The 21,304-nt window shown below is 41.2% G+C and overlaps 1 protein-coding gene across 2 annotated transcripts in view; it reads right to left on the bottom strand.

Moving 5' to 3' along the window:
- Positions 1–16,020, bottom strand: part of LOC137356241 (peroxidasin homolog) — a 346,740-nt gene extending 330,720 nt beyond the window's left edge. For both annotated transcript variants that reach the window (XM_068022122.1, XM_068022116.1), the window contains exon 1: positions 15,758–16,020. In XM_068022122.1, coding sequence (XP_067878223.1) covers positions 15,758–15,927 — 170 coding nt within the window. In that variant the 5' untranslated portion in view covers positions 15,928–16,020. The remainder of the gene's footprint in view (positions 1–15,757) is intronic.
- Positions 16,021–21,304: the final 5,284 nt, after the last annotated feature.

The following is a 21,304-nucleotide window of genomic DNA, read 5'->3' on the forward strand; positions in this document are numbered from 1 at the left end:
TCTCACCTCTTACTTAAAATCCTGGTTCTCTGCTGCCTTCCAGAGTACCATGCCAATTTTTTCAACAAGGTGTCTTCACCACTTTTAGCCTCTGCACCAAACAGCTCCTCATCATAGGTGATTTTAACCTCCATTTCAATTCATCATATCCTCTCTCCTCTGAGTTCACTGCCCTTCTCCCTTATTCTTACCCTCTGGGTAAACTCCCCAACCCATATCCACGACTACCTGCTTCCCATCTCACATGGCCTCGCTATCCTATACTATCAATCACAGATAAAGCCAATCCCTGATCACTTCCTTGTATCGCTCTGCACCCACATCCTGCTTCACTCTCCAAGTCCTACTTCATTCCATATCCACCCTGGAAAAAAAACTCTCCCCAAATCACTTAGAACTGCATTCTCAAATTCCCAATTGTCTAGCCTTTGGCCCTCCATTCACCTGAACAGTTCTGCAGCTTCCAATTTGCTCAACCATACCCTCACTGTCACCTTCAACGCCCTTGTCCCCATTAAAACCATTACTCTCCTTCCCACCCTGGCCATTCCCACAATACAGCCCTCATCTCCGCTCCCTTAAGTCCAAGGAACACAGACGTGAAAGGATATGCCAGACAATTGATTTAATCGTTTAGATTTAGATTTAGAGATACAGCACAGAAACAGGCCCTTCGGCCCACCGAGTCTGTGCCGACCATTAACCACCCATTTATACTAATCCTACACTAATCCCATATTCCTATCACATCCTCATGTGTCCCTATATTTCCCTACCACCTGCCTATACTAGTGACAATTTATAATGGCCAATTTACCTATCAACCTGCAAGTCTTTTGGCTGTGGGAGGAAACCGGAGCACCCGGAGGAAACCCACGCAAACACAGGGAGAACTTGCAAACGTTCACAGGCAGATCTGGCTGGACTACATAAAGCACTTTCGGGTACTGCTCTGGTCTGCGAAAACTGTTCACCTGGCTTCTTTTCTCTACTACAAGCTGTCTTCGTAAAATGCCTTTTCCGTCTCCTCCATCCTGGCCTCCAAAAACAAGTGTGAGGAGCTCATGGATTTCTTTGTGATCAAGATTAAGACCATCCAATCTGGTGCCTCTGTCACTTCCCTGAGACCCACTGGGCCAAACATCTTCTAAGACTACCCCGCCCCCACCCCGCCCTAGCCCTGAATGTGTTTATTTCTCGAGTTTCTCTCCTATCTCCCCTCACGGTCTCATCAAGCTCATCTTGTCCAAGAGAACCACCTCCTGCTCACTCGACCCTGTTCCCACTAAACTACTGACCAATCAACTTCACTTCCTGGCTCTCATGTTAGCTGAGATAGTTAACGGTTCTCTCTCCTCATTTTCTCTCCCTCTGTCCTTCAAATCTGCCATCATCACCCTTCTCCTCAAAAAAATCCAACCTTGAGTCATTCGTCCTTGCAAACCTCATCTCCAACCTCCCTTTCCTTTCCAAAGTCCTTGAACAGGTTGTCGCCTCCCAAATTCATGCCCATCTTTCCCAGAACTCCAGGCAGGTTTCTGCCCCTGCCACAGTACCTAAAAGGCCGCCTAAGTGACTGCGTCAAATGCAAACTATCCCTCCTCGTCCTTCTCGATCTGTCTGCAGCCTTTCACAAAGTTCATCACACCATCCTCTTCCAACTAAAGCCTGTCTCAGGTATAAAATTAAAACCCGACCCGGGCCCAACCTGACCACAGCCAACCCAAACCCAACCAGAGCCCCAGCCCTTTCATTTCTTTTCGCGTCCAACCTGACACGAATCTCCTTCATCTGTTCCGGCAGCAGGCTATTCCTGCGGCTGGAATTGTGGGGAATCATGGGCAAGCCTGATCCCGTGACTTACCAGAAGCAGTCTCCGAAGCAAGTCCAGCCCGACCTGACCAGAGCCTGAATGCTGGACTCAGAATTTCGACCCGACCTGAACCTGACACATGTAGTCCGGTCTAGTTGGGTTCGGGTCAGGTAGCCAGGCTTTACTTCCAATACCTCTCCGCCATCGTCCAACTGGGTGAGACAGCACTCACCTGGTTCCATCCTTATCTATTTAATCGTAGCCTAAGAATCGCCATCAATGGATTCTCTTCCAATTCCACACAGTTACCCCTGGTATCCTTGGACCCCATCTATTTTTCATCTACATGCTGCCCTTTGGCAACATCATCTGAAAACACAATGTCAATTTTCAGCTGTACGCTGATGGCACCCATCTCTAACTCACCACCATCTCAACTCCTGCACTGTCTCTAATTTGTCAGACTGCTTCTCTGACTGGATGAGCAGAAATTTCTTCCAATTAAATGTTGGGAAGACTAAAGCCAGTGTCTTCGGTCCCCACCAGACACTCCACTCCCTTGCCACGGACTCCATCCCTCTCTCTGGCAATTGTCTGAGGCTGAACCAGATTGTTTGCAACGTCAGCATAATATATGACCCTGCGATGAGCTTTCAACCACATATCCAGCCCGCAACGAAGACTTCCTATACCCGCCTCTGTAACATCGCCTGTCTCCACCCCTGCCTCAGCTCTTCTGCTACTGGAATTGTCTTCCATGCCTTTGTTACCTCCAGACTTGACTATTCTAATGCACTCCTGGCCGGCCTCCCACATTCTATCCTCCATAAAGTTGAAGGCATCTAAAACTCTGCTGCCAGTGTCCTAACTTGCACCAAATGCTGTTCAATCATCACCCCTGTGCTCGAAGACCTATACAGGGTCCTGGTTAAAAAACGCCTCGATTTTAAAATTCTCAATCCTTATTTTCATATCCCTCCATGGCCTCACCCTCCCTATCTCCGTAATCTCCTCCAGTCCCAAAACCCTCAGAGATGTCTGTACTCTAATTCTGGCCTCTTGAACATCCCCGATCTTAATCGCTCCACTATTGGCGGCTGTGCCTTCAGCTGCCTAGGCCCCCAAGTTCTGGAATTCCTTCCCTAAATCTCTCCGCCTTTCTATTTCACTTTCCTCCTTTAAGACACTCCTTAAAACCTACCTCTTTGACCAAGCTTTTGGTCATCTGCCCTAATATCTCCCTATTTGGCTCAGTGTCATATTTTGTTTTATAATGACTCAGTAAAGCGCCTTAGGATGTGTTATTACATTAAAGGCACTATATAAATATAAGCTGCTGTTGGTGTTAATGTCTGAGCTGTTATGGTATTTCAATAATAGATCAGATATTATATTACCAAAGAGGCTGGTTTAATTCAAAACTGCATTTACAGTAATGGGTACAGTGAACACAGGAATCAGTTTATATTTAAAACCAACTTTCCATTTACAAACAAACTGAGTGAGTTAGTATTGGTAATAAAAACAAAAAATGATAGAAATACTCTGCTTCTCTCTCCACAGATACTGCCAGACCTGCTGAGTTAAGATTTCAGGTCAGTGATCTTTCATCAAAACTTCATCAGGTTCAGTACTGGTGCTGGAAAGTAAACCAATTCAAAAACTGGAGTGCCAGACGGTGTAATTCTTCAAGAGCGCCTCCTTCATCTATACAGTTTACCAACCAAATTTCCTTTAAATTTTGCATTTACCACTGTATACAATATAAAATATATGTTACACTGCTAGAAATTGAGAATAAACTGGTTTTTTTTTTTAAATACATTTTCAGAGAGTTTGAGTGGATCTCAGTTATTACCATTTCCTACATATTCCTCCAATCTGAGATTATCACATCATCAACACCAAACTAATCCCCAAGAGTTGAAATTGGGTTTTGACGACACCAGTGTGAGCATTACTACCATTAATAACATTGTTTAAAATCCTGTGGAGGCAGAGAGCATTAACTGTTGTGACTTCTTTACAAAAGCTCTCATCTCAGCAACCCTTCAGTTTCCTTTATATCAAAAATAGATATGGATAAGAAGATTAGTCCTTTTTACCTTATTTGTTCAGGAAGGCCTCATAGTTTCTCTCCCTATTCCATCACTGTATTCAACAGCTTCTTAAATGATTCCAGGATGTCACCTCTCCTACATCTGGAATAATAAAGTTTCTAGCAAATAAAGAGGCCATTTGGTCCACAGTGTAAATCAGATATAACTTCCTAGAACAAATGTTTTAATGGACTTTGTCTGCTATCTTCCATCACAACTGATTGTTGCAAAAGGAGAACAGTCATGTCAAGTTTTCTGGGTTTCAACTGCCATGGAACTATTGAACAGTGCATGGAATGGGGAACCTGCATGATCCTTCAAGAACATGCATTACTTAACGTACCTCCAGTTCAATCTCCAATCCATAGGCCAAGTCCAGCCTGTTTCCTGAATTCAAATTATCTGAACATTCACCTCTTAATTTTTAAAAATTGCATCAGAACTCTCACCAGCTGAAATAGCTGATCTGTCAGCAAGGGATGGGAACATACATACAAACATAGGAATTAGGAGCAAGAGTAGGTCACTTGGCCCCTCGAGCCATTCAATAAGATCATGGCTATTGTTTGTAACCTCGACTCCATATTCCTGCCTACCCCCGATAACCTTTCACCCTCTTACTTATCTACCTCCGCCTGAAAAATATTGAAAGACTCTCCTTCCACTGCCTTTTGAGGAAGAGAGTTCCAAAGACTGACGACCCTCAGAAAAAATGTCTCATCTTATATTTAAATAAATATAAAATATTTTTTAAAACTGTCTTAAATGGATGACCACTTATTTTGAAATAGTGACCCCAGTTCTAGATTCTCCCACAAGGGGAAACATCCTTTCCACATCCACCCTGTCAAGACCCTCAGGATCTTATATGTTTCAATCAAGTTGCCTCTTACTCTTCTAAACTCCAGTGGATACAAGCCCAGCCTGTCCAACCTTTCCTCATAAGACAACCCACCCATTCCAGGTATTAGTCTAGTAAACCTTCTCTGTACTGCCTCCAACGCATTTACGTCCTTCCTTAAATAAGACCAATACTGTACACAGTACTCCAGATGTAGTCTCACCAACGCCCTGTATAACTTAAGCATTACCTCCCAATTTTTGTATTCAATTCCCCTAACAATATGATAACATTCTATTAGCTTTCCTAATTACTTGCTGTACCTGCATACTAACCTTTTTGCGATTCATGCACTAGGACACCCAGGTTCCTCTGCATCTCAGAGCTCTGCAATCTCTCACCATCTAGATAATAATATGCTTCTTTTTTATTCATCCTGCCAAAATGCACAATTTCACATTTTTCCACATTATACTCCATTTGCCAGATCTTTGCCCACTCCCTTAACCGATCTTGCCACATCCACAGTTACAGAAATAAACAGCAAACAGAGGTAAAGCCAGAGAACAACAAATAAAGGAAAAGATGTGAAAAGAAATAAAGGAATTTTTAAAAAAGAGGGTAGAACGAGAAAAAGGGAGAGAAAAAATGCATAGGGGAGAGAAAATGGGAATAAGACTGTGTGCATGCGTGCAAGCACACAAGAGAGAGAAAAATAAAAATAAAAATTGGGGGGGGGGGGGTGGAAAGAGGAAGAAGAGACAGAGATAGTGAAAGAGAGAATTGGCATAGTCCAATGACTCCAAGAAAGAACAAATGAACCTATCGTTACATTTACATCCTCAGGATGTCCTCTTATAACACTACAACCAATTAATTTTTTTACAAATATATTTGTTCGTGGGATGTAGGCCTTGCTGACAAGGTCAGCATTTATTGCCCACCCCTAGTTGCCCTCGAGAAGGTGGCGGTGAGTCATTTTCTTGAACCGTGCAGTCCATCTGATGTAGGTACACCCACAGTGCTGTTCGGGAGGGAGTTCCAGGTTTATGATCCAGCGACAGTGAAGGAATGACAATATCGTTCCAAGTCAGGGAACTTGCAGGTCGTGGTGTTACCATGCGCTTGCTGCCCTTTCTCCCTAGAGCTCGCTGGTTTGAAAGGTGCTGTCAAAACAGTCTTGGTGAGATGCTGGAGTGCATCTGTATATGGTACACACTGCAGCCACTGTGCGCCGGTGGTGGGTATTCAAGTCCCACTCTAGGACTTGAGTATATAATTTACTGACGTCTAAATGCAGTACTGAGGGAGTACTGCCCTGTTCGAGTGCTGTCTTCTGGAGACTTATTTCAAGGCCCTGTCTGCTTATAAAGTGGATGTATATCCCATGGCATTACACAAGAGGTTGGACACTCCTATTTACATTAATATTCTATGTGGAAACCCAAGACTGCAATCTACCGTGGATAATACAGAACTCATTACTATCAGCAATGCTGTTAAGTAATAATTATAATAGAACAGAAATACTATTTGTCAAGAAAACACTATATGCCAAATGAGAAACATGAATTCATTGGTTGGAAACTTACATTAGACTTTTAATGGAGAAAACCCTACAGTTAACTTTAAAAAAAAAACTGGCAGCCAAGAAGGCCACCACAATTTGCATCATTAACACCTTAGCCCATTCCAATGCCCAAACAGAGCAAGAAGTCTGAGAAGCCCTAGACCCAGAACAATGGCTTGCTCTAAGTAATTGAATTACCTAGGATTGTTTCATTAGCACAGCAGTCAAGGCAATCCTGAAACACTGACTGTGAAAGAGCAAACCCTTCAGAGTGTAAATATTGGCATCCTAGGGCCTGTAGTGCCAATTCTGAAACTTGTATCTCTTCAGAAGGTTCCAGAGAATACCCTGAGGCAGTGATGAGACCATCTGTCCATCTCTGAAAAAAATGGGAGTTTTGATACACAGACAAGCAGTAACTGAGTGTGCAGCAGCAGAGAAAGCTGTGTGCTTCCCTTCTCTCTCTCTCCAGGAAGCATCAAGTTAGAAAACCCTCTGCGACTAAGGACCCTCCAAGTCAACAGACTGCTATAGCCAGATACCAGGGGAAAGGGAGCCACCTACAGGTCTGTCTCCAAGAAAACCCTGAGCAACGCAGGCCAGCCACAAAGTGCACTGTGACTAGCCCAAGACATCAAGAATACAACTCCAGCCAGAAGACCACCAAATCATCCAACCTCAGACAGTGTATTTAACTTTTATTTATTCTGGACTTTAATCCAACCAAAAAAACCTACTTTCCACTTTGTAATCTATTTGTGTGTGTGAGATCCTCATGTGAATCTTTGCATGAATGTGTGACTTTTTTCTTATTATTTTAGATCGGGTTTAGCTTGTTGAGTATATATAAATATAATAAAAACAAGGAATGTTGGAAATACTCAGCAGGTCTGGCAGCATCTGTGGAGAGAGAAGCAGAGTTAATGTTTCAGGTCAGTGACCCTTCTTCAGAACTGGCAAATATTAGAAATGTAAAAGGTTATAAGCAAGTAAAGTGGGGGTGGGGCAAGAGATAACAAAAGGAGGTGCAGATAGGACGAGATCACAGAATAGCTGACCAGAAGGTCATGGAGCAAAGATATCTTAATAGAGTGTTGAAAGACAAAGCATTAGTACAGAAAGGGTGTTAACGGACTGAAAATTGAACAGCCACAAGTACAAACATGAAAAAAAAAGTGGGTAAGCAAACTGAACAAACTAAGATGAAATAAAATAGACACAAAAAATATATATAAAAAAGGAAAAAAGAAAAAAATGACTAAAAATAAAAGTAAAAGTAAGATGGGGGGGGCCCTATCATGCTCTGAAATTATTGAACTCAATGTTCAGTCCAACAAGCTGTAGTGTGCCTGATCGGTAAATGAGATGCTGTTCCTCGAGCTTGCGTTGATGTTCACTGGAACACTGCAGCAATCCCAGGACAGAGATGTGAGCATGAGAGCAGGGGGGATGTGTTGAAACGGCAAGCAACCAGAAGCTCGGGGTCCTACTTGCGGACTGAGCGGAGGTGTTCCGCAAAGCAGTCACCCAGTCTGCGTTTGGTCTCTCCAATGTAGAGCAGACCACATTGTGAGCAGCGAATACAGTATACTACATTGAAAGAAGTTCAAGCAGGAGGTGTAATACCTGCCCATTTACCTCCTCTCTCCTCACTATCCCAGGCCCCAAACACTCCTTTCAGGTGAAGCAGTGATTTACTTGTACTTCTTTTAATGTAGTATACAGTATTCGCTGCTCACAATGTGGTCTCCTCTACATTGGGGAGACCAAGCGCAGACTGGGCGACCGCTTTGCGGAACACCTCCACTCAGTCTGCAAGCAGGACCCCAAGCTTCCGGTTGCTTGCCATTTCAATACTCCCCCCTGCTCTGATGCTCACATCTCTGTCCTGGGATTGCTGCAGTGTTCCAGTGAACATCAACGCAAGCTCGAGGAACAGCATCTCATCTACCGATCAGGCACACTACAGCCTGTCGGACTGAACATTGAGTTCAATAATTTCAGAGCATGACGGGCCCCCCATTTTACTTTTATTTTTAGTTAATTTTTTCTTTTTTCTTTTTTTTTTGTGTTTATTTTATTTTATTTCATCTTAGTTTGTTCAGTTTACTTACCTACTGTTTTTTTCATGTTTGTACTTGTGGCTGTTCAATTTTCAGTTCGTTAACACTCCTTTTGTACTAATGCTTTGTCTTTCAACACACCATTAACATATGTTTGCTCCATGACTTCTGGACTATTCTGTAACCTCGTCCTATCTACACCTTCTCCTTTGTTATCTCTTGCCCCACCCCCACTTTACTTGCTTATAACCTTTTACATTTCTAATATTTGCCAGTTCTGAAGAAGGGTCACTGACCTGAAACGTTAACTCTGCTTCTCTCTCCACAGATGCTGCCAGACCTGCTGAGTATTTCCAGCATTCCTTGTTTTTATTTCAGATTTCCAGCATCCGCAGTATTTTGCTTTTATACTTATCTCTTTCTTGTTTAAACTCAAGAAAGCCTGTCCTTGGTTCTTTCACCATCATATTAAAGGTAAAACACTCACTGAGGTGGTAAGCACACCCACTGTTTAAATGTAATAAACCCTGTTGCGGTCAGATAAGAGGAAGGGCAAGAGGGGTAACTGTGACCCCCCTCCTCCTCTGGACTTAATATATTGTACAACCAATTTATGTTTCACCTATTACTACGCCATAAATTCTGAGCTACATTTCTAAATGACACAAATGTTAAAATTCACCTCTCAAGCTAGGACTTTTATTTTGACATGACTTGTTTGCTGCAAATGATTTTTTAAAAATTCTTTATCCTAACAATTTTGTTCCATCCCCCATTTTAAAAGACATTGACCTTTTCAGCAGTATGGTTCCATCGACACTGGTCACCATCCAATGTACTTCTGTCAAGTGCCCATTTTTCATATGCAATCGGTAGGGGGCATTGACAGGTAATTTTGCTACTAGGAACATCACAGCTGAAACCAATCCCATTCTCACCACATGTACAAACATCACACTTCCAGCATGGATTTCTGCATAGTGATTAAGTGCAGGAACCCTGGTTTTCCCTCTGCCTAACATAAAAGCAATTCTGGCATCTTTACTGTCATCCTGGCTGAAATCAGCAAACTCAGCACAAAACAAGAATTCAGAAAAGGACTTTACAGTCGTAACAAGAACAGTTGAAGACATCACACAGAACCATTGAGGTCTCAATGCATCTTCAAACTCAGGAATGCACTTCTCATTAGCAATAGCTTTTACAAAGGGGCCACTTTGGTAGTATCTACTTAATTTCCTAGACAAGCTATCAGTCACTGCTTCATGATAAGGAGTGAACAAAGTTGCTGGTGACCAGTCACTTTTTACAGCAATTTTTATTTCAAAATCTGAATTAGCAAAAAGCAAATAGTTTGCATTTCCAATGAGGAAAAAACAATTCCATCTTTCAGCACCATTTGAGGAAAACAAAAAGAACATATTTTTGCATCTGCTGTCACTGAAAAACACTACAGGCGGCTGCAGGAATTTATAATGCTTTAGGGATTTCTGGCTTTGCATTCCAACAACAGCACAAAGAATGGAAAACCTAACTGTAGCAAATTCCACAGAGGAGCTATTTCCTACTGTTTGCTGAGGTTGGGTCTTTCTGCTTTTGTTTGTACCCAGCTTCTTAACCTATCGCATCAAACCCTGCCGCAGGCACTAATGTTCACCTGATACACCAGTTTCTATCAAACCCTCTCAACTCGGGTTTCTCAATGTTTATTTTAGCTGGTTTCTAGTCACAGCAGCAAAACTACAAAAACCATCCAGCTGTATGGTACTTCCAAAGCAACAATAGATGGCAAAAAAGACATCAAGATTTAAATCATGAGAGTCACTCTTCAGAAACTCCATAAAAATGCAAGTATTTAACAACCAAAACAAACATTTACATTCCCTCTAAACAATCTCAAGCGCTAACTTCGATGAAATTATTACTCACAAATTTCCATCAGGTTTCTGATTTACACATTATTTAAACAAATCCAAGATTTGGGATGCAAATAAGGTCTTTCTCAACAATTCACAGCATGATTCTAACTCCAGAACCAGTCAAGTTTCCATTTTCACCAGGCTGATGAGTAATTCTAACTGCAGTGTGCATTACTCAATAACCTTTCCAGAATAGTATTCATTTAGTTACAATGTTTTCATTCTTTATGGCACAGAAATTAAAGACAAGACTATTTAGTCTAATTTGAATGTTATATTTGAATGTGTTATTACATAGTGAAATGGTCATGCAATAGAAATTATTAAAAGTTTGCTACATCTTTCTCACTTTGAAATAGGCCTAGAATTTCATTCGTTTGCCTCTTTGCATTTAGTTAGATGCTAGCCTTGGCCAGTTGCAGCACCCTCACCTTGGAGGCACAAGGTTGTGGGTTCAAGTCCCACTCCAGAGACTTGAGCACTTAATCAATACTACATGATTGTGCAGTACTGAGTGGGTGCTGCACTTTTGGAGGTGTTGTTTTTGAGACATTTAACTGAGGCCCCATCTGCCTTCTCCAATGGATTTTTTTAAAAAAATCCCACAGCACTCTAAATAAAGAGAGTTCACCCAGGGTCCTGGTCAACATTTTATCCCTGAACTAACTTCACAAAAACAATTAGTCATTTTTTCTCATAGCGATTTGTGTAAACTTGCTGCTCCATTTCCCTATATTACAACAGTGAATACACTTCAAAAGTAGTTCACTGACTGAAGTCCTTTGGGATATCCTGAGGTTGTGAAATGCAAGTTCTTTCTTTTAACCAGTAGTACCAGTGAACATATTGATAAGAGTTTGTAATTTCAGGAGCTTTCAAACTCAATAGAATAAGGGTCTGTGTGGTCGTCACATTTCTGTCCATCAATCATCAGGTTTCTGTTTTTGTTGAAATGCTAGCACTTCATTCCTGTTACTGTATATGCTAATAAAAATGTCTCCTGCAATGATGGTACTGTTCTTACTTGGGTTGCTAACACTATCTTTTAGGACAGGGCTCCCTAGGAACATGTCAAGATTTGCAAGGGAGTCCCCCAAACAGAAAAAAATTGTAAGCCGCCAATGTACGTACTTGGTTGGAAGTCTGTACGCAGTCACTCTTATTCCAGTCACATTTAAAATTTGGAATTTTAATAATCTCGAAGAACAATTTACTATATGCAGGAATGAGACTCAGTTTAAATTGTTGTTCCCTTTTTGGGACAGAAATTGATTTGCGTTGCAATAACAATTATCACATTGCTCAAAGGGTACTTAGGTTGTTTAATTATGAGCCTGAACTTCCTGCAGCGAGTTTAATGGGGAACTAATGTGCAAATCCAGCAAGTTCTTAAAAATAGCAGGGAGACGAAGGGCAAGATGGTGTTTCTGCAAAGCAAACAGTGGAATGGCATAAATCAACCAGCGAGTTCAGGAAATTTGCAACTCACACCAAATCTTTTCTTTCTCAGAACTTGCTAGCCAATTTGCATGTTGATAACAGCATGCGTCATTAACATACCATTATTTTTCTAGGAAGACCTGGCCCATATTAATCAACTTAAGTTTTAATGTCTGTAATTCACAGTCAGATAAACTGACATCATGTAAGATCCACTTTGAAACTGAAAGAAAACAAGGCGATTTTATGAGTATAAAACATGCTATGTAATTGCCAGTTTCACAGTATATAATAATACAAAATTGAAGCCACTGAAAAACAGATTATCCATGTCTAGATCCTTTTGGTAAGCTTTTGCTGATAACCAACAGAATGGGCTGTTTGCATATGGTAATCACATTAAAGTTTCTTGATTTACAGTGTGACAATAACAATGTGAATTTCAGGGTACCAAATTAAGTCATCCATTGCTTAAAAGATTCTTTAAGATTCACGGCATTTCTACTATTCCGGCAGTAAAAGCAGCTCCTGCACAAATCTGATTTTATTTTCCGTGTTTGGCTATAAATACTGTTTGAATCTACCCTGGCATTGCTCCAAATTACTCCATATCAAAAACATGTAACAGCACATCACATTTTACGACCTTGTAAAGCTATAAATCTTACAGATTGAATGCGTGGGTCTACCACAACAGTTTTCACATCATCGCACTTAATAATGCGTATCAAAATTATTTTGTGGCAACAATCTCAAAACATGAAAATTAGTATTCTCCCCGCAACATACCCCCACCCTACCCACGCACTTTAAAAAAAATCCATTATCAAAACTATCACCTGCAAAGGGATATTCTGTAACGAAAAGAAGGTTGCAATTTAATGTAGCATTACTGGCAGAGCAAAGGATTTCAGAGATACATCACCACACAAAAAACCCATCACTCTTTTGGAACACCGCATGCCCAACAAGAAACTTTGATAGTAAAGTAAAACTGTCATTTATTTCTGTGTAAAACCATCTCTGTGCCAAATTTGAGTAGAAGGTGCACTAGACTGAGACGTTTTGCAAAAAGCGAGATCTCTCATGACCACTTTTACATCAAATACTCCCATCATTCATGCCCAGCCAGAGGACGTATTACTTCATCCTAACATCAAGACAGAAGCAGAGAGATACCTTTTTCACTTAAGTACATAGGTATCCAGAAATTAGTTAAACATCAGTGAAGCAATATCTTTTTCATCCTGTTGGTTGTAAAATACGAAATTTTGGCATTAAAGAGTAGATTTAATTAAAATAAGATATACAACAAAATTTGTTCAGCATTCGTGTGCAAGTACAAAGCTCAGAAAGGTCAATAATTTTATTTTAAGATACAGCACTGAAACAGGCCCTTCGGCCCACCGAGTCTGTGCCGACCAACAACCACCCATTTATACTGACTTACAGTAATCCCATATTCCCTACCACCTACCTACACTAGGGGCAATTTATAATGGCCAATTTACCCATCACCTGCAAGTCTTTTGGCGGTGGAAGGAAACCGGAGCACCCAGCGAAAACCCACGCGGTCACAGGGAGAACTTGCAAACTCCGCACAGGCAGTACCCAGAATCAAACCCGGGTCCCTGGAGCTGTGAGGCTGCGGTGCTAACCACTGCCGCCCTTAGCTGCTACATGTCTCTTGACCTTGAAAAGCCTACCTCTAGTCACCTTTCCCATTCCTTCTCACAACCACCCCCACCCAGCCCCTTCTCCCCATTCCACTCTGTGCCCAAACTAACTTGTGAAGTTCCTCAGACATTTAGCTAAACGATAGGTGGTTCTTCTTTTCCCAGTGAATGATGATCCTTTAAATACACTGCCGGCTTCCACACGGAGTCTCTATAGATCTCCAAAAGGGAGCTGGACTGGTTCTTGGCTGGATAAGAGATCACTTCTTATAAAAAGGCAAGTGATTTAACAGTCAATGTAAGCATGGTCAATGTGGCCTCCTGGGCTGCTTTTGATCACCTGAAAGGCCTCCTCACCACCCCTTCCCCACAGCCAGTTTTTGGCCCTGGGTTTCTGATTCTGATTTAATGTCTCTCTCTCAGGAAATTACATGGATGTTGGGGGTAGTTAGTGTCCAGTCATGATTTTCCAGCTTTCACTATTGTGGGGCAGACTTGATGGATCAGCTAGTCTTTTTCTGCATGTCATTTTCATATGTTCACACATTAAATATACCTTCAGATGATTACACTAAAGGTTGCTCCTTTTCTACTATATCCCGATCTAACAATGTTTAAGACTCCTTTACAGTCAGTAAGTTAAACTGAATATACAAGGAACTGTCAGACAAACCTCGTCCTTGCAGTGTTACATATTAATGGATAAAAGGTCTAAAACAAAAACCAATAGCTTATAAGAACAAAGAATGTAATCATCCCAGCCGAAGGAGGGAAGCAAAAATAAAATGAGCATGTGAAGCAATCATGTGTCCCCTGATGAATCCTGGCAACAAAGAAGCTTTGGTTGATGACTGGCAGATTTTTAAAAGGAAGCATCATCTCAACTTTCTCCCTCCCTTCTAATCAGTAAAAAATTAACATGGGCCACAAACTACCTCAGTCAAACTCAGTTACACACACATTAACCTTTTGCCCTCGCCAGAATAACAGCATCCATTTAATGAATGTATACTTAGTGAAACAGATTCGAGAGTCCCCAAGAGGGCAAGGAGTTAAGAGGAATAACAGAGCGAAACACTTCCCTCCCACCTCACCAAAAAAAAGCAAAAGTGTAGACATCAGATTTCTGACATGGATTGCTCTTCAGTAGGCTTGACAATTCATTTTCTTTCCAGGCAGCCTAACAGGATCTTTGTCCCTTCCCCCCTCCGTTGTAGATTCGGTACAAGTATCAGTATTCCACTGTGGGACAAAAGTCCAGTAATCCTGGCAATGTGCAGCAGCATTTCGATGCAAGCAATGCTTTCTGAACCAATAGCGTTTCAATTACGTCTTCCGATTTCTCCCCCGCCCCGCAAAAGTAAAGCAGGACTCAGCGAGAATACCAACAAGGATGCCTGAAAAAATATCGGGCTGATTTTTAAGTACACTCTATCAAAACATATAACCAGTGTTTGATCAAAAGTGCCGACTGCTGAAACTCCCCCCTCCCCCAGGTCTCGTTTCTTTAACATTCTTGAAGAGCTGCCTCTTATAATTTTGGAGTGATCTCGGACCAGTTACCGATAGTTTCCAGGTCATGCATAGAACATTACATTTTACACCAAACAGAAAGCGTGTTCACTTGGTCAATGGGACGAAACGGAATCAATGGAGAAAAGTGCCTCACTCCAGGCAAACTTCAACAACATTCTCTCCACCTTTGTCTTACTTTACATTTACAACGAAATCTTAAGTATTTGTATAAATCGTTTTTCTTGTTTTCCTGCCTCTCGGTTTAAAATGTGGCTTTAGTTTATATAACACCACAAATAACCTCAGTTATCCTTGAAATGAGATGTGCTGTGTCTAAAGTTTTCACTCAACAACGCCTCTGGTTTGGTTAAGTACATCACATTTATCACAATGTCTTCAACAATATCCATGCAGTCCCTTCAAAAGAATAGTTTGTTTTTAAACAATACTGTATTCTGCCACCTCGCTCCCAAAATAAAAACTATTAAACGGTTTAAGTAACGTGTTTGGCACTAAAAGCAGAAAGACAGAAACCTCCCAATTTACAATTCAATGCAGAATGCACCGACCTCAAAAAATTGGAGACAGAATTAACAGGTGTGGGAAAATATTTCTACACCTAGAGTAACCTTTCAACCTAATTTCAGTCTTTCATAAACAAATGTACATTATGTCGCGCATCTACTCTCAATAACAAATATCAATCAAGCAGTGGCTTACAGTATGAGCTTGCTAGTACATCTGATCCCTTAAATACTGCAGCAAAGTCAATGCTCAGCCTGCCCTCCCTGGAAGAGCTGCAGTCGTGTGTTCATACTCACAGGATTGTAGTTTGCGGGGAGACAGCAGGTATATTCTCCAGCATTAGATGCATGCACCTCACCGTGGTGCGGAAACAAAGGCACCGGCTCGGGCAAGCAGTGCTCCACGGTGGGAAGATGACCAAAAGGAGCCATGCTACTGCCAGCAAAGAGCGGATTTTCCAGGGCATTGTCACCGCTCTGCCTCTGCCCGAACACTCACTGTACTCGGAGAATGAGGACAGTCCACGGCACCAGAACCTTTCCCTCCCGCTCAACCTAACTTGACATCGCAGGCATTGTGACGTCACATGATTGACAGCGACATGGAACGCGCAACCATGCCTCATCGAACGGCCGGCGCCCAGCGCAGCCAATCAGAGAGGCGGGAAAACGCCAGCAAGTTCGGTTGTTCCTCAGGGCGCTGGTGTTTGTAGCAATTTGTAGGGCGCGGGAGAAGAAGATCCCAGTTCGGGAAAAGCCGCAACGCGCTGTGCGTGATCCGTCCCGGTTTTATTTTCTCGCTTTCAGGAATTTTATTTTGGGTGTGAATGGGGTGGTTTTCCTTCTTTTGAATGCGGTTCGGTGGTTGGTTGGTTGCAAGGCTTCTTGCATACGGGCTGTGTTTTTCCTCATTCTTCATCCCTTAACTCGGGTCAGTTGTTGGCTGACCTGATCTGCCATGGAAAAAATTAAAACCCAAAGTTTTGATTCCCAATTCGAATGACTGAATTATTTTTTGAGGGGCTGACAGATAGGATGGATGGGGAAAATGCAGTGGATATGGCGTAAATAGACCGTCGGAAAGCCCATGGCAGGATAACTATGGAGAAGATTAAGGGATGTGGAATAAAAACAAGAAATGCTGGAACCACTCAGCAGGTCTGGCAGCATCTGTGGAAAGAGAAGCAGAGTTAACGTTTCGGGTCAGTGACCCTTCTTCGGAACCCTTCGGGATGTGGAGTTGGGTGAGGATAGCAAACTGGATTCGAAGGGAGGAAGCAGAGAATAGGACTTGAGGCCAGTTTCTTAGAGTGGTTAGTGGTGTTTGAAATGGTTCTTGTTCACTGCACATCAATGATGTGGATGTAGGACATGGGTCATAGAGAAGTCCAGATTTGCAGATGATACCAAAATGAAGTGGTACAATTTGGTTTAAAAGGTAATAGTTATATTTTGAGTAAGGAAGAGCTGAGTAATGTGGAAGAGCAGAGGGTTTTATGGATTCAGATTTAAAATATTAAAAGCATGACACCAAGTGGGTAAGGCAATTATAAAAGCTAATGGAATATTGGGATTTATTGAAAGAGGTAGTGCATATGAAAGCTGTGATGTAAGACTGAATCAGTGTGAAACTTTAGTAAGATTACTGTGGAGTACTCTGTAATATGAACTGTTTGGGCCAAATAGCATATTGTAATTTCTATGCAAGGACAGGAGTCCTCGAGGCGGCCAACATCCCCAGCTTATACACACTACTAAGTCAGCGGCGCTTGAGATGGCTTGGCCATGTGAGCCTCATGGAAGATGGCAGGATCCCCAAGGACACATTCTACAGCGAACTCGCCACTGGTATCAGATCTACCGGCTGTCCATGTCTCCGCTTTAAAGACGTCTGCAAACGCGACATGCAGTCCTGTAACATTGATCACAAGTCATGGGAGTCAGTTGCCAGCGATCGCCAGAGCTGGCGGGCAGCCATAAAGGCGGGGCTAAAGTGTGGCGAGTCGAAGAGACTTAGCAGTTGGCAGGAAAAAAGACAAGCGCAAGGAGAGAGCCAACTGTGTAACAGCCCCGACAACCAATTTTATCTGCAGCACCTGTGGAAGAGTCTGTCACTCTAGTATTGGCCTTTATAGCCACTCCAGGCGCTGCTCCACAAACCACTGACCACCTCCAGGTGGAAGCCAAAGAGAAGATAACTCTGTAATATGAACTGTTTGGGCCAAATAGCATATTGCAATTTCTATGCAAGGAATTCACTCAAATGCTTAGACCTAGCATTTGGATAAATGGCTCAATTTGAAGCAGCAGCTCGAGAACCCTCTCCTTAAAATAGGGTTTTTGAAAATTGGGATGATTCTGTCCCTATTGATTTTGTCCCAGTATAGTTTTTAGAGCAATGTGAGTGGACAGCACTGTTCAACATAAACTAGCATGGAGTTGCTGAGGTACAACATCCACTACTAAAATAGCAAAATGTTTCAAAGCGTCCACAGAAACAGAAAAACAGACATCCAGAGGGAGTCAGAGGAGTTAGAAAGAATCAATTTGCACTTATATGGCATCTTTCACAACATCCCAAAAAACTTTGCAGCCAATAAATTACTTCTGAAGTTTAGTCATGTAATCTAGGGAAACGTCAAAGGCAATGTTGTGCACAGCAAGATCCCCAAAACGTTAATGAGATAAATTGCCATATAATCTGTTTTAGTGATGTTATTTGAGAAAGAAACGTTGGCCAGGCCACCAATGAGGAGATTTTATGGAAAGCAAGATCAAAGAAATAAGTATTGAGCAAGCCTTTCTGGGTAAGAAAAGCTGCAGCAAAGTTGCAGTGTTTTGTCAGGACAACAGAAGGCTAGTCCAGTGATGATGGATTGGAGGTGGAATAGATTTTATTGGAAGAGCAGAGGGTGCAAGCTATGATGTAGGACAGGATGAGCTCTCAAAGTTAAACTGGGCCAAGCGATGCCGAGATTTGGAAATGAGAAAGTGAATTTGAAGTTGATGTATTAAGGATTGGAAGTCAATGTTAAGTGGAATTCATTATTTTCCCCAATCCATGAAATAATCAAGGAAACAATCACTTTCTTTCTAAATATCAGTGTTAAAACAGAAGCTCATTTCTTATCCTGTGAAACATGCTGCACTTTCCAGGTGACCATGCTTCTCCACTGGCCAACACAGTTCGTGGCCTGTAAACTACCTCTTTTAACAAAAGTCAGCCCTGATAGGACCCAACATCCTTTGAAAATATAGTGAAAGAAAAGGCAATAGACAATTATATTTCATAATTACATTAGATCAACAGCCATTTACAGATTATTATGTGGAACATTTGCCACCTAAATACAATTGTCTTAATAGGGTAACAAAAAGGGAACAGTACATTCCACATATCGAGTTATTAAAGAAATTAGTAAGCAAACAATTTCCTACTTGAAGACTCTTATGGGAAAATTAAAATAAAAACATTGAAGGGCAATGGATAAACATTTTTCAGTATTTGACAAAGAATAACATCAGTAGATTAAGCAAATATGTTTGCAATTTAATTTTTTTTGTGAATTTTAAACTAGATGCTAATTGAACTGAAAGTCACCCTATATACTTAGTAATGTATGAGGAATTTGTTGCAATTAAAGACTAATATATCTGGAAGATTGATCCTCAAGAGTGAATAGCAATGTGAAGTGTTATGACCTCAGTGAAACCGCTAATGGTAAAATACGAGATATGAACCCCAAACTAATTTAAAGAATTATACGACAAGATTTCACGTTTTAGGACTTTTATTATAACAACTAAACTAAAAGAAATCCCAGTAAATAATTATACACTGTATGTAGCTGATTACCCAGATTACAAAGAAAAATATTTTCTTTACTTACTAAAATACTTGAAAACCCCACACCACACTTATATGTTCCATAGTCCTTTTTGATGACAAGATCCTTTGTGGTTAAAAGTCCCAAACTCCTCCCAGTAGCAATGGGTTGAATCTGCCAGATCATTTCAAAAACCAATGCCCTCTTCGCTCACTGCTCCGAGCACTTCCAACCTGGATGTCCGTGAATAAAATGATTCCTGGTGATTGTCTTCTACATCACCGCAAGCTTCAATTTTCAGAACCATTTACAAACCCATGTTGACTGTCCCTGATCAGCTGAAAATTTTCAAGTGGTTCAGTCGCTTATATTTAATGATAGACACTACTAATTTTCTGACAACAGATGGAAGGCTAACTGGTCTGCAATTCCCTGGTTTCCCTCTCTCACCTTTCTTAAAAAGCAGAGAGACATGTGCAATTTTCCAACTTAAAAGAATGGTTCCTGAATGGACAGAACTTTGGAAAATTATAGTTAGGGCATCTGCAAAGTTCTCACCTGCTTCCTTAAAACCCTGGGGTCTTGTCCTGGGGATTGTCACTCTTTAGTGCCATTAATTTCTTCATTACTGTTATTTTACATACATTTATTTTGGTGAGTTCCTGTCCCTGATTCAACATTCAGGGTGACTGGCATCCTATCCTTTTCCTCTACTGTAAATACTGATGCAAAGTAATTAAACAAGATGTCTGGCATTTCCTTATTTTCATTTACAATATCACTGTTATCAGTTTTCAGGGAGCCCACATTACCCCTGACCATCCACTTTTTTCTAATATAATTGTAAAAAAAAGTGTTGATTTTGATATCCCTGACGAGTTTCTTTTCATATTCTCTTTCTGTTGCTCCTACTATCTGTTTATTTATCTTTTGTTGTTCTTTGTATCTTTCCCAGTCACCAGGATCGGTCCTTTTCTTTTGCATTTTTTTGGGTAGTGGAAATCTGGGACCCACTCCCCAAAAATTTGTTGAGGCTAGGTCGATTGAAAATTTCAAAACTGACATTAATATACTTTTGTTAGGTGAGGGAATTAACAGATATGGAACCAAGGTAGGTGAATGGTGCTGAGATACAGATCAGCTATAACATAATAAAAACGGGCTGAAATAGCTAAATGGCCTAGTCCTGTTCCTATGTTCCTAAAAACCCAACTGGTTGACTAATATATTTGGGAGAAGGAAACCTATCATTACCCAGTTAGGCCTATACATGACTCCAGTCCCACATCAATGTTGTTGACTCTTAACTCTCTTCCAAAGTGGCATGGCAAAGCACTCAGTTGTATGAAATCACTCAGGGTACATAGGGATGGGCAATAAATGTCCATCTTGCCAGTGACACCTACAAACCAAGGATTACTAAAACAATCCTACCAAAGAGAAAAATTAAGAAAAAATTGCATACTGCATTTTTAAAGTTATAGCATTACACTGTCATCGCAATTGTGTGTTTTTTTTTCAAATGAATAGTACCTGAAGTGTAAATATATCAATAAAGTGATATATATATATATATGAAACTATTATTGTAGTAAGTAATGTGGGGATACAGTAGGCATAAAACAATGTAGACATCTGTCTCTTTTGATACATTGATATTTCATCTGTTAGTTACACAATAAAAGATTATTGACACGGTAAATTTACAGTGACTGTTATCAAAATAATGTAAGTGACAACAGGATACACTGCAGAAACTCACCAAGGCTTCTTTGACAGCATCTCCCACCACCGAGTATCGTGTGCATGGAAACATTGTCACCTCTAAGATCCCCTCCAAGTTGCATACAATCTCGACTTGGACATATATAACCTCCCATTCCTACATCATCATAGGGTCAAAATTCTGGAACTCCCTACTGAACTGTACCTTGCTGGTACCTTCCCTAGATGGACTGCAGCAGTTCAAGAAGGCAGCTGACCACCACCTTCCCAAAGGCAACTAGTGATAGGCAGT

This window comes from Heterodontus francisci, chromosome 3 (genome assembly GCF_036365525.1).
Source record: "Heterodontus francisci isolate sHetFra1 chromosome 3, sHetFra1.hap1, whole genome shotgun sequence".
Lineage (NCBI taxonomy): Eukaryota > Metazoa > Chordata > Chondrichthyes > Heterodontiformes > Heterodontidae > Heterodontus > Heterodontus francisci.